At 38.7% G+C, this 12,027-nt stretch overlaps 3 protein-coding genes across 3 annotated transcripts in view; all 3 read right to left on the bottom strand.

Moving 5' to 3' along the window:
* Nucleotides 1-12,027, bottom strand: part of LOC139618429 (interferon-induced very large GTPase 1-like) — a 266,067-nt gene that overhangs the window by 56,186 nt on the left and 197,854 nt on the right. The window contains exons 15-19 of the mRNA XM_071474327.1: nucleotides 11,601-11,750; nucleotides 11,312-11,352; nucleotides 10,871-10,988; nucleotides 8,434-8,583; nucleotides 8,145-8,185 (exon numbers count right to left, since the gene is read on the bottom strand). Of these exons, the coding sequence (XP_071330428.1) occupies nucleotides 8,145-8,185; nucleotides 8,434-8,583; nucleotides 10,871-10,988; nucleotides 11,312-11,352; nucleotides 11,601-11,750 (500 nt within the window). The remainder of the gene's footprint in view (nucleotides 1-8,144; nucleotides 8,186-8,433; nucleotides 8,584-10,870; nucleotides 10,989-11,311; nucleotides 11,353-11,600; nucleotides 11,751-12,027) is intronic.
* Nucleotides 1-12,027, bottom strand: part of LOC139618450 (cdc42 effector protein 1-like) — a 54,975-nt gene that overhangs the window by 35,554 nt on the left and 7,394 nt on the right. The window lies entirely within an intron of this gene.
* LOC139618433 (interferon-induced very large GTPase 1-like) lies at nucleotides 600-6,612 on the bottom strand. The gene is made up of 2 exons (XM_071474348.1): nucleotides 6,576-6,612; nucleotides 600-6,066 (listed from the first exon to the last, which is right to left on the bottom strand). The coding sequence occupies exons 1-2, from the start codon at nucleotides 6,600-6,602 to the stop codon at nucleotides 1,213-1,215; spliced, it is 4,881 nt and encodes a 1,626-aa protein (XP_071330449.1). The 5' UTR covers nucleotides 6,603-6,612; the 3' UTR covers nucleotides 600-1,212.

Below are 12,027 nucleotides of genomic sequence, written 5' to 3' on the forward strand. Positions count from 1 at the left end.
GTAAGAATAGGAGTCTGAGGACGTTACTCAAATACAGAACAAAACGAAATACTCCAAACACCAGAGAAACATGAAGAATAATTCATCAAATCCTTTAACAAAAACAGAAAACTGTGAGGAGACGATTATTGTAAAAAATTCTTATATAATGAAAACATATGAAGGTGAAAAAGTTCACATTACATACATGATTTTGATTAATGGAAATCAGTATCTCCAGTACAGGATTCATGCATTTTCACCATCAACAATACTTGAATAATAATCTCAAAACATCCACTTTATGAGTCACCCTGACTCAGTTATGTTTGATCATTTCTATTAAAACCCCTACATTCATTCCCAATTTGCAATCCTCGCTTCTCCTCGAGGGTCACAGAGGGGCTGGAGCTGATCCCAGCTGACATTTATAAAAAATAAATTACAGAGATAAAAATACAGACTTAATTAAAACTACAGACCTTGTGTTGTCTGTTTTGATGCCTTTTAATGAATGAAATGATGATTAAATCAGTACTATAGAAAAAAGGTAAAAAAAAAAAAAAAATGTAAACTACAAGCAGTTATGGCTGCTGTTTCTTATTTAAAATGAATCAAATTATATTTCTGAAAAAATGTCTCAGCTCAATATCCTACACCTGTCTTTGCTCTTTAAACTTCAAAATTGTAAGATATTTTCATGCTTCTTGTATTACAGTAAAAAGACACATCTTTAGACAAACAAAAATAATATTCTCATAACAATTCTTACTATACCTGATCATTTTTAAGAAAGGTTTCATATTGTATCAGTTTTTTTCTTTTATATATCCACATACAAATTTCTTGCATCTTCATCAAAATAGAAAATATTGCAAATTTTAGTGAAGGAAAAGTCTCCTTTATGACTAATTCTGATCTCGCTCATACTTTTTACAATTATCCTTTAACAACTATATGCTGTGTTTTCCTTTGCTTTGATCCACTCTCAGGAATACTTATGGCTTAACCTTGTACTGCAAATCACTGTGTATATGTCATAGAAATAAAATACTAAAACTTTAATTAAATTACATTGGATATATTCATTACATTCAATTACATACAAGTAATTAAAGTGGTCAAATTATAAATAGTTGCAGTGTCAGTCATTTATCTATTGTTGCACTCCTTTGTTCAACCAAAATCATCTTTTTCTTTTGATCAGATACTTTGATTAAAGCTGCAGGTCATTCACTGATTGTACATTTCATCCAGACTTTGAATCGCTTCTACTTTACTGTGTTTTCTCCACTCACTGGGGATTTCTCCGCAACCCTGGAATTTTAATTTATAGTGGTCCTCCAGTTGCTTTTGGAATCGACACACAAACCATATCCAGTATGTCAGCTTAGACTCATCAGCAGTGATCTTCCACTGAGCATACTTATCCCCGCCCTTTTGGTACTGTTTATAAGGAATTATTTCATCTGAGTCATAATGGGGATGGAAAAACTTATCACTTGCAACTAATGTTGTGCAGAAATCAAGAACCAGATCCACTTTTTTTCTAATGTGCCATCCTTCAATCCCAGAGGGGCGGTGAAAAGGGACACTGTGGTCATCAGGGCTGTGATCTTCTATGGTGTTGGTACAAACAGCTGCACAGAATGGACACTTCTCCCAGCAGCACTTGCACAGCTGATCAATGAGGATTTGATCAGGTGTCAGCCTGAATTCCTTCATGTTATTCAGTGAGAGGTTGCTCATCTCCTTCATGATGTGTTCAAGGCCTTTCTCTATCTCTTCTTTAAGAAAGTCAAAGTTGTTTATGTCTCTGAAGTTCTGAGAACAAATGTCATCAAACATCAGCTCATCTTTTAGCAAATTGGTAAATTCCTCCAGCCACATGTCTGTGTGTCCTCTCTGCGTTTTGACTCTCTCTGTTGCAGTAAATAAAGCCTGACTCACAAGTTGTTTCATGTCTTCCACATTTTTCTTGAGTATATTCCGTGCTTTATCTCTGTGAGATGTGAAGATGTATTTCTCTACTTCCTCTTTGATAAACCTCTCCACATGTTTCCTTGGATGTTTGATGTAGGTGATGAAACCTCTGAAGTCCTCTTTCTCTGCCAGTGACTTCAACACATGTTTCTCCAGGTTCAGTCTGTTCCCATTGAATGCTGGGAAACTGCACCTCATCTCTCCAGCCAGATCAATGGCAGTCTTTTTACAAACAGCCTCAACAGTGGAAACCTTCAGTTTTTCACAGATCAACTCTCCAAGCACAACAGCAGAAGAGCTTCCTTTACAGAAGCTTCTGAAAATGTTGTAATATTGATGCTTTTTATTCTCTAAATAAATCAGAGCATCATTGTTCATCTTGAATTTCTTGTGGGACTCTGAAAGCCAACTCTTAGCTCTGTCAAACACATACAGTAAGAGATCAACTGTAAACTCCTTCTTCAGAGCATATTTCCTCTTTGAATCAAATTCTGTCACTTTTTCTTTGACATTTTTGGCCACTTCTTGAAAATAGGTTGGACTGTAGCCTCTTGTAGCTACAGGTTTGTTTGTAATTATCTTAATAGTCTGTCGTTCAAGTTCATCAATGAGGGATCTGAAGTGGTTTTGTTCTTCAAATGGTAAGGATCTCTTTGATGTATGTGATTCTTTTTGTTGTGCTGGGGCAAATCCAATCAGTGTTTTAATATACACCCATGGATTTCTCCATGAATATCTTTCTTGCCCTTTTGTACACGTCTTTGCCTTCTTTTCATCCTCTGATTGTTGGTTTTCCTCACAATCCTCCTGATGCTTGGTGAGGGTCACATAATCAGAGTAATCACCGATCTCTGATATGTTTTTGTATCTGCCACTGCTTTTGGATTCATCTATAAGAGTCCATTCAAAACCAATCCCCTCAAGGATAGTTAACTGAGCTTCCTCCAAGTTAATGTCATCAATAGGTTTTATATCTGCAGTAAGTTCTCTCACCCAGCCTCTCCAGACAGAGTCAAACTGCTTCTGAAGTTCCTCTTCAGCTTGTGTCTTGTCTTTTAACTGCTGAGCGAGCTCTTTGCTCTTCTGTAGCAGCTTGTTCTCAAACTCTGTCTTCTGACCATCAAGCTTTTTACAAGCTGTCTTCTGCTGAATGACTTCATCCAGTTTTCTTTTCACTCCTCTCACCTGTTCATCATGAAATTCCCTGATTTTGTTTTCAAATTGGCCTCGCCACTGAACCAGCATTTCTTTGTCTCCATCATCATCAAAGTACTTTCTCATTTCTTTTTTGATTTCTTCATATGTTTTGCTCATTTCTTTAGAAAGATAACTGAGCTCAACCTTGTCAAGTTTTCCATTTTCAATTCTGTTATAAAGCTGGTTTTCAATGGTCAACATGTTGCTCCTCAGGGCCCAGGTCCAGTTCCCGTACTGGACCTCAAGTTTTCTGTACACTTTGATTTCAAGAGTGTTTTTGAAACTGAAAACAAAGTGTTCGTTCATCAGGGCTTTCCACAGGTCCTGGACTTTGCTTTTGAACTGTGACAGAGTGATCCCAGCAGACTGTGAAGCTTTAGAGAGGACGATGTTCTTCAGCTCTTGGACGCTGTCGCTATAACCTGGATTTGGAGGAGCCATAGGTGGACTTCCCTCCCATAGTTGGGCAAAATATTTCACATCTTTTTGCACATCAAATGCAATGACATCACTGAAACACTCAGCATCACAAACCTCCTCTTTGGCAGCGAGTTGGGCCATCTGGTCCAGTTTTTCTTGCAGGCGTCTCTTTCCATCCATGTTTTTCTGTGCAGCTGCAATATCTGTAACATTCTGGTGAACAAACACACAACTTGGAGACAGTTTAACTTTCTTCATCCTCATGAAAGCCTGAACAACAATCTGCAGAATGTCCTGCATGTCAGCTGGATTCTCTCCAAAGATGTTGATCAGTGTCATGTTTCCCAGACCAACAACAAATGTTGCCAGTTCATTGTCGTGGTGAAGAGTGGCGTTACCTGCTAATTCAAGAGCACGCAGTCCTTCAGTGTCCACCACGAGAACGTAGTCAAACCTGAAGTCTTTCTTCCTCTCCTCTGATACTTTGACCAGCTGCATGAAGGCACCCTTGGTGCATCTGCCAGCACTCACTGCAAACTGTAACCCAAACATGGCATTCAGCATAGTTGATTTTCCACTGCTTTGTACGCCCAAAACTGACAACACAAACACTCTCTGGTCACCTAGTCTCTTGATGACTTCCTCTAAAAGACTAGAGATCCATGTTAAAGGCACATGACCTGCATCTCCATCCATCAGCTCCATGGGGTGTCCTGATATCATCAGCTCTGCAGCCAGCTCAGGGTATTTAGACCAGTCAGTCTGTCGCCTCTGTGTTTGTTTCTGCAGAGATTTATGGGCTTCATAGATCTGCCCCATTTCTCTAAAGATGTGCTCCAGACCAAAAGTTGCTGCCTGTAGTTTTGTTGAGATTTGTTCAAGCTCAGTTTGTTTTCTATTTAACAGATCAGACTTGTCATGTTTCTTCTTCAGAGCCAAGACCTCAGACCACTTTTCATCATAGCTTTGGAGAATTGAATTGAGATCATCAGTGGAGAGAGCATCTATGAAGATCTGAGTCCATTTCAGGAAATACTCTTTGTCTGTTGATGGCAGAGATGAGAGACTTTCAATGAACAACTTCATCAGTTCACTACAGGAAGCATCACATTGTTTCTGTCGTATTTTCATCAGTTCCTGTTGCTTTTCACTTTTCTCCTTCTCAATGTTTCCTTTGAGATGATGCAGCTCTTTGTTTATTCTGCACCACTCATGCCACAGTCGGCCTTGACAAGGGAGCAATTTATATTTGACTCTTGACACATCCATCTCCTGAAGAGCAATCATTACTTTCTTTGCAGCAGATTTCCCTTTTTGGCAGACTGGGTCATCTTCATCCACTCTGATTCCAGAGACCTCGGCCATGGTTTCAAGCTGGAAGGATGTATGTGGTCCAGACAAAATCTCTCCAATGATCCTTTTCAGTTCTTCAGAAACATCTGAATGGCTTCTTTCTTTTAGACCTATTATGTATTTTCCCGCTGTCTTCTGAATTGCATGACGACCATCATTAGTAATGAGACAAATGAGAGGCTTTGGAGACTCAAGAAGGGCTGAGATGACTGTAGCACTACTGTCACCTTTTCTCAGAGTTGGTAACAAAACAACATTGATTGAAGATTTTTCAATCAGAATTTCACGCTGTTTTTTACAGCTTTTTTTTGACAGAGCATCACCACGAAGATTACAGAAGGCAGTGCAGTCAGTGAAGGCATCATCGGGGTTTCCAGCAGGACAGTACCAGGCGATCTCTGCCACACCATCCATCAAATGGCGAGATTTGGTGCTACCTGGGCAGTTTCTGTGGAAGAAGGTGTTGTGACGGTCGTTAATCAAAGTGTTGATCAGCTCAGATTTTGACACTGACAATGAACCCAGGCGGAAAAATGACACCATGGGTGTCTTAGCTTCACAGATGGGCAAACTCTTCATGGTGATGATGTTTGAATTATCTTTGGTTTGAGTTATCTTCCATGTTTTTCTTATTTTTCTGAATGTCCACAGAGGACACTCAACATCCATTGTGACTGGGTCAGGAACAAGCAAAGGTAAGGCGTACTGACACTGAGAGAGCTTTGTCATCATGTTCTGCTTCAGGAAACTGTCTGAGCAGTGAAATACTGCCATTTGAACGTCCATTGGATGAATATGAGTCTGTTTTGATTGATCACATTCTCCACTGGTTTCATAAAAAGCATCTAAAACACTTACTTCTGTGTTAACAGTGTCAAACAGTGGAACAGATGTTGACTGGCTCACCTCATCACTGTCTTGTCTTACAGAAATATATCTGGCTCTGTAGTTTAGCATCATCAACCTCTGAAGAAAAGTATGAGCTAGATCTTTCTCAGATGTATCATCTATTTGAAGAAAATCTGCTGGAGACAACTTCTGTTTGTCTTGAAGGTGAAGTCTGTGAAACAGTGTTTCACTTTCTCTCTGACTTTGGTTCTTCCTGTTGATCTCTTCAGAAATCTTCACTGACAGCTGTAAATAATGAATAAATACATATATATGTAATGGATATAAAAAATATAGTGGGGCAGAAGTATATACCGTATTTTCTGCACTATAGGGCGCACTGGATTATAAGGCGCACTGTCAATGAATGGTCTATTTTCGAACTTTTTTTATATATAAAGCGCACCGGACTATAAGGCACATATACACACACACTGTAATATTATGGTGAAGCACAGTATGTATTACTCCGCGACGCTCCTGACTATGATAGCCGTAATGCTGCAAGCGGTGCGGCTTTGTAGTTTACCAAAGTCATACTAAAACATTTTGACAGAGCGCCGTGAGCGCCGTGTACCACACTAAATCACTTCGAGGTCAGTAAGCACAACCAGAATTAATCCATATATAAGGCGCTCCAGATTATAAGGCACACTGTCGTTTTTTGAGAAAATCAAAGGCTTTTAAGTGCGCCTTATAGTCCGGAAAATATGGTAGTACTTGGATCTTGTGAAAAGAAATTGGGAGTTACTTACTTGATCCTTGTTTCCACTCATACCCATCTGTAAGGTACCTACAGGGCAACAATTAACCAGAGTGCCAGATCACTGTATTATTCAACTAGTTTATTTTTCTAATGTTGTCTGTAAATTATTTTGAATGTAAAGCTTAGTTAATTCTATTTTGATTGTTTCCTTTAGTTGTAAATAAAACAATTTCAAAATGTTACCTTGCTCCTTGGCTTCAGCATCACCAGAGTCACTCACTGGATCACGCTGAGAAAATGTGATTTTATATAACTTTGAGTTCACTGATTAAAACTGTTGAGATCAAGTCAGTGAAGATCAACAACACTCAGCAGTCATGTTTCTACTGCAGTTTTGCACAAAATAGAAGTGATTTTCTTTTTTTGAAAAGTCAAAAAGTGAAAAGTTTGTGTTTCCATTGAGTGATGTTGTGTAAATCAAATAAAACTGAGTTTTCTCCTCTCTCTATCATTCCAATAAAACATTGTGATGGATTTCCAGCATCTGCGAACAACAGCCATTGTAGTTTTAATCAAAAGCAATGAGGACCTCTATATCTGGCAGCAGACCCCTATCAGGGATTTTTGGGAGATAAAATCCTGAAGACTTTTGGATGTCATGTGACCACTCGTCAAATCATGTGACCTAAATTGCAGAAAAAGCATTTACACTTCACTTTTGCAGAATATTACTTTGTCAAATAACGGGAAAAACCACCTCATACAAGCATATAAATTTTTTTGTGACATTTAAGAGTTTTTTCAAAATGTACATGTTTTCATAACTTTTTTTTTTAGTTCGCAATCAAATTTAGCAATAGGCAGTTTAATGGAGACACAGCTACTAGTATGCTCTAGCGAGTACAACAGCACAAACTAGAATTATCGCCTACGCCACTCAGACTAGTTTCAGATTATATCACTGTTTATCCAGAGTCATATACAATACTAACATTTACGTGAAATTTTGTCATAATTGCTGTGTGAAGTCTTGAGTAATGGCTAAAAAGTGTTTTGTGAGGTCACCATCACCATGACCTTCGACCATCAAAATCTAATTAGTTCATCCTGGAGTCCAAGTGGACATTTGTGCCCAATTTCCTTCAAAGTGTTGACATATTGTGTTCACAAGGCCTAAACTATGTTTTGTGATGTAACCACGACCTTGACCTTTGACCACCAAAATCTAAACAGTTCATCCTGGAGTCCTGATGAATGTTTGTGCGAAAGTTGAAGTAGTTCCATCAAGGCATTACTCAACTATCTTGTCCAAAAGAATGTATGGACAGACAACTCAAAAACAGTATGCCTCCAGCTCTGGCTGTTGTCGGCACGGATGCATAAAAAGTAATACAAAGGGAGAACAGTATGTATAAATTAAGTACAAGCATGTTTGTTTTTTAATGAGAGAGAGAATAAACTCTTCAGCAAAAGTGCAGCTCCAAAGCTCCAATCTTCAGCTCAGTGTCAGATTTTAGTCATGAAATTTAACTTCAGAAATGTTACTATATATCAATATGTATATCAAAATGGAAATGTTGCTGTATGACAGTGACTACTGAGGGACAGGGAAACTCACCTTTTCCTCTGTTGTAGCTGCTCTCGTCTCCTGCTGATCTACTGCAGGGTAATGCAACAACAAGCAGATCACCGGATCAAACATCAGATGAATAATTTAACTGCTAGTTAGCCATTCCAGATTAATAACATTTATTAGCAAAAATTGTGTTCATGTCAAAGATTATGAACAGGATATTTGCAATGTTCACAATTCAACAACATCTATCTACACAAAAAGAGACAATGTGGTTCATTTGAATTTTGCAGAAATGCAATACAAAAATCAAGAGAAATGAAGTTTTTCTCACGTTCTTTAGTAACAGTTGAAACAGTCTGAGATGTTGAACTTGTGTCCTTCAGTGTATCACTGTCCTCTGTGGGTCGCTCACTCGTGTTACTGCTGCTTTCATTATTGATCTGTTTAACTTCATCAGTCTCTCCTGCTGATGGCTCCAAGCCTGCAAATGTAAGACATTAGTTTAACTAGATAGTCACTGTATTTCTCAACATTGTATGAACACTGACATACAAATTAAATCAAAGAAATCTAAACTGAACCGCAATTTTACTGTCGTGCAAATCTGTTGTTATTATACAATCCAAACTTGAATCTTTTTTTTTTTAAGTCGAGTAACCAACCAAATTAAGGACCAACATGCCGCACAGCCCTCAAGTTCATCTCACACCCAAAAGGCACTAATGCAGCTAAAACACTTCATACACAACACCTGTACCACAACACTGACTGACCACAACAATTATCCTTCTCCAACCATGTTCCATCTGTCTCTTGGTTATGCCGCTTTGCTCTATGCATCATCAAGAAAATCAGGCCTTACCCGACTCTTGGTCCAGGCCTTGATTATCTTTTGCCTCAATTACCGCAATGCTTGTCTGGTGGGCCTTCCTCTGTGCTCAGTGAAACCCTTTCAGATGGGTTTCCAATAGGGCACATATCACTACTCATCAACCCACACTGGCTCCCCATGGCCACCCGAATCAAATTCAAGTCACTAATGCTTGCCTTCAGAGTGATGTCTGAGTCTTCACCCATCAACTTGATTTCAATCATGCAGCCTTATGCTCCTTGTCAGCCAATGCGTTCCTCCAGGGAATGTCGTCTGGCAACGCCATCCCTACACACAAGGCAATCTCATACCAGACATTTCTCATCTGTTGTTCCCCAATGGTGGAACAAGCTACCAAGTTCTATCAGAGCAGGGATGTCCCTCTCTATTTTCAACAAACTCTGCTCCTTTCCTAAAACCTTAATATGTCTGACTAGCACTTACTATGTGCTTTTCGATGCACTTCCTTATAAAATCTGCCATTGCTTATTGAATAGATGTATTACCTAAAAGTTACACAAAGGTATAAGTGAGAAAACACTGTCATGATTCCTCAGCCCTGTGTAAATAGGCTGTTCTGCCCACATCCTGTCATACTCCACTCATCCACTGGATGTCCTCAGACTTTCCTCCTGTTCCCAGATCCAGCTGCTGATCTGTTTACTAATCACTGGAGCTGCAATAGTAAAGTCAAAATAATCTCCTTTCCTAACCACTTCTCCTTGACCCAGATGGAAATTGTCATGAGGTCAAGGAAAGATGTGAAAGAGAATTCATAAGGACTTAGGAAAAGACAACTGCGCTGCAGAGAGAATCCCATTGCACTTAAACTGGGATTTTTTTTCTTTTTAAAGGAACTGTTTTTTACAGCCTTATAACACATGGACGATCAATAGGCCTACTCCTTTCCTAACCACTAAAACAAAGCAAACAAGATTGAAATGTTGAAATAAGATCACATGTAAGGAATACACAAGTGGAGAAAGTCGATCCATTAAAAATAATAATTAAATAAATATAAGAAACTGAGCAAGAGATCAGAATAAATTATACTCAGACATAAGTACATAGAGTTTCCCAGCATATGCACTTTTGGCATTTTTATACATTTGTTAAGTAGAGCAAATCAAATTTTAGTGCTTCACACAATGGGAGGGGATCTCGTTAAATTACATTTATGGATATTATTATTGTTATTGATGAAGATGATATTGTAGAAATCTGGACAACTTTAAAGAGAATGAATCTTTATTTATGGATTTGGAGCACAGACAATCAGACAAGGATTTCCATAAGTTCTGGATTGTGGGTCTGCTGTGGTGAAACTACCATGGTGCATCGCTTTAGATGTTTCTGCTGCACAGAACTGTGTTATTATATTTTCAGACAAGCTCCTTTCATAAAGGAAGGTCCAGTGTGTCCTATGCTAAAGGAGAAAAACAAAGGAGCTTCAATGCTTCCTATCTTATCATTTACAGAAGGAGCAGCTCTTTTCATGGCTGCAACTTAGATTCCAGGTCATTTCACTCAGTTAGGAACCTTCCTAAGCTAAAAAGACTTTTCACACGCAGTTTAGAGCTTCCCCGCCTACCTAAATACCTGGTCCTGTAACCTGCCCGTCTGCCTGCATTTGTACCTGCAAGCCTGGTTCTTATCACTTGTTCAATTAAAGTGAATCCACTGCACCAGCCTGCCTGTGCTCCTACCAACAGCTGTGACAAACCAGTTGATTCATTTTGAAAGATGCAGTCCCTGAATGAAATTTATTTCACAACAATGAAGAGGGGTCCACAGTTTAGTTCACACTGACTGCTTCTGTGTTTACTTTGTGAGGAGTTTTGAAAATGTGAACTCATAGAGAAATGTATTAAAAATGAAAACAAATGTAAAATGTTACCCTGCTCATTGGCTGCTGATGGTAGTTGAGACTTGATTTCAGATTCTCCTCCCACTGTGGTGCCGTCATCTTTCTCCTGTGAGTGTTCAGCATCACCACAGTCATTTACTGGGTCACACTAAGGAAACGTGGGATTTTATACAAACTTAAGTTCAATAGATAAGAACGGTTGAAATCAAGAAAGTGAAGAGCAAAAATATAAGCGTGTTTGTATTTTAATGAGAGAGAAATTAAACTCCTCAACAAAAGTGTTTTCCACTCCTCCATGCGTCCAAGGCTCATGGAGTCAAACTCTGTCCAAGTTCAAACTAAAAGGACAAACGGCTCCAATCTTCAGCTCAGGTTCATGTTTTAGTCATAAAATTTAACATCACTTCAGAAATGTATCAAAATGGAAATGTTGCTGTATGACAGTGACTACTGAGGGACAGGGAAACTCACCTTTTCCTCTGTTGTAGCTGCTCTCGTCTCCTGCTGATCTACTGCAGGGTAATGCAACAACAAGCAGATCACCGGATCAAACATCAGATGAATAATTTAACTGCGAGTTAGCCATTCCAGATTAATAACATTTATTAGCAAAAATTGTGTTCATGTCAAAGATTATGAACAGGATATTTGCAATGTTCACAATTCAACAACATCTATCTACACAAAAAGAGACAATGTGGTTCATTTGAATTTTGCAGAAATGCAATACAAAAATCAAGAGAAATGAAGTTTTTCTCACGTTCTTTAGTAACAGTTGAAACAGTCTGAGATGTTGAACTTGTGTCCTTCAGTGTATCACAGTCCTCTGTGGGTCGCTCACTCGTGTTACTGCTGCTTTCATTATTGATCTGTTTAACTTCATCAGTCTCTCCTGCTGATGGCTCCAAGCCTGCAAATGTAAGACATTAGTTTAACTAGATAGTCACTGTATTTCTCAACATTGTATGAACACTGACATACAAATTAAATCAAAGAAATCTAAACTGAACCGCAATTTTACTGTCGTGCAAATCTGTTGTTATTATACAATCCAAACTTGAATCTTTTTTTTTTTAAGTCGAGTAACCAACCAAATTAAGGACCAACATGCCGCACAGCCCTCAAGTTCATCTCACACCCAAAAGGCACTAATGCAGCTAAAACACTTCATACACAACACCTGTACC

The sequence above is a fragment of the Trachinotus anak genome, unplaced genomic scaffold (genome assembly GCF_046630095.1).
Source record: "Trachinotus anak isolate AG129_WGS33_773 ecotype Australia unplaced genomic scaffold, CSIRO_AGI_Tana_v1 ptg000003l, whole genome shotgun sequence".
Lineage (NCBI taxonomy): Eukaryota > Metazoa > Chordata > Actinopteri > Carangiformes > Carangidae > Trachinotus > Trachinotus anak.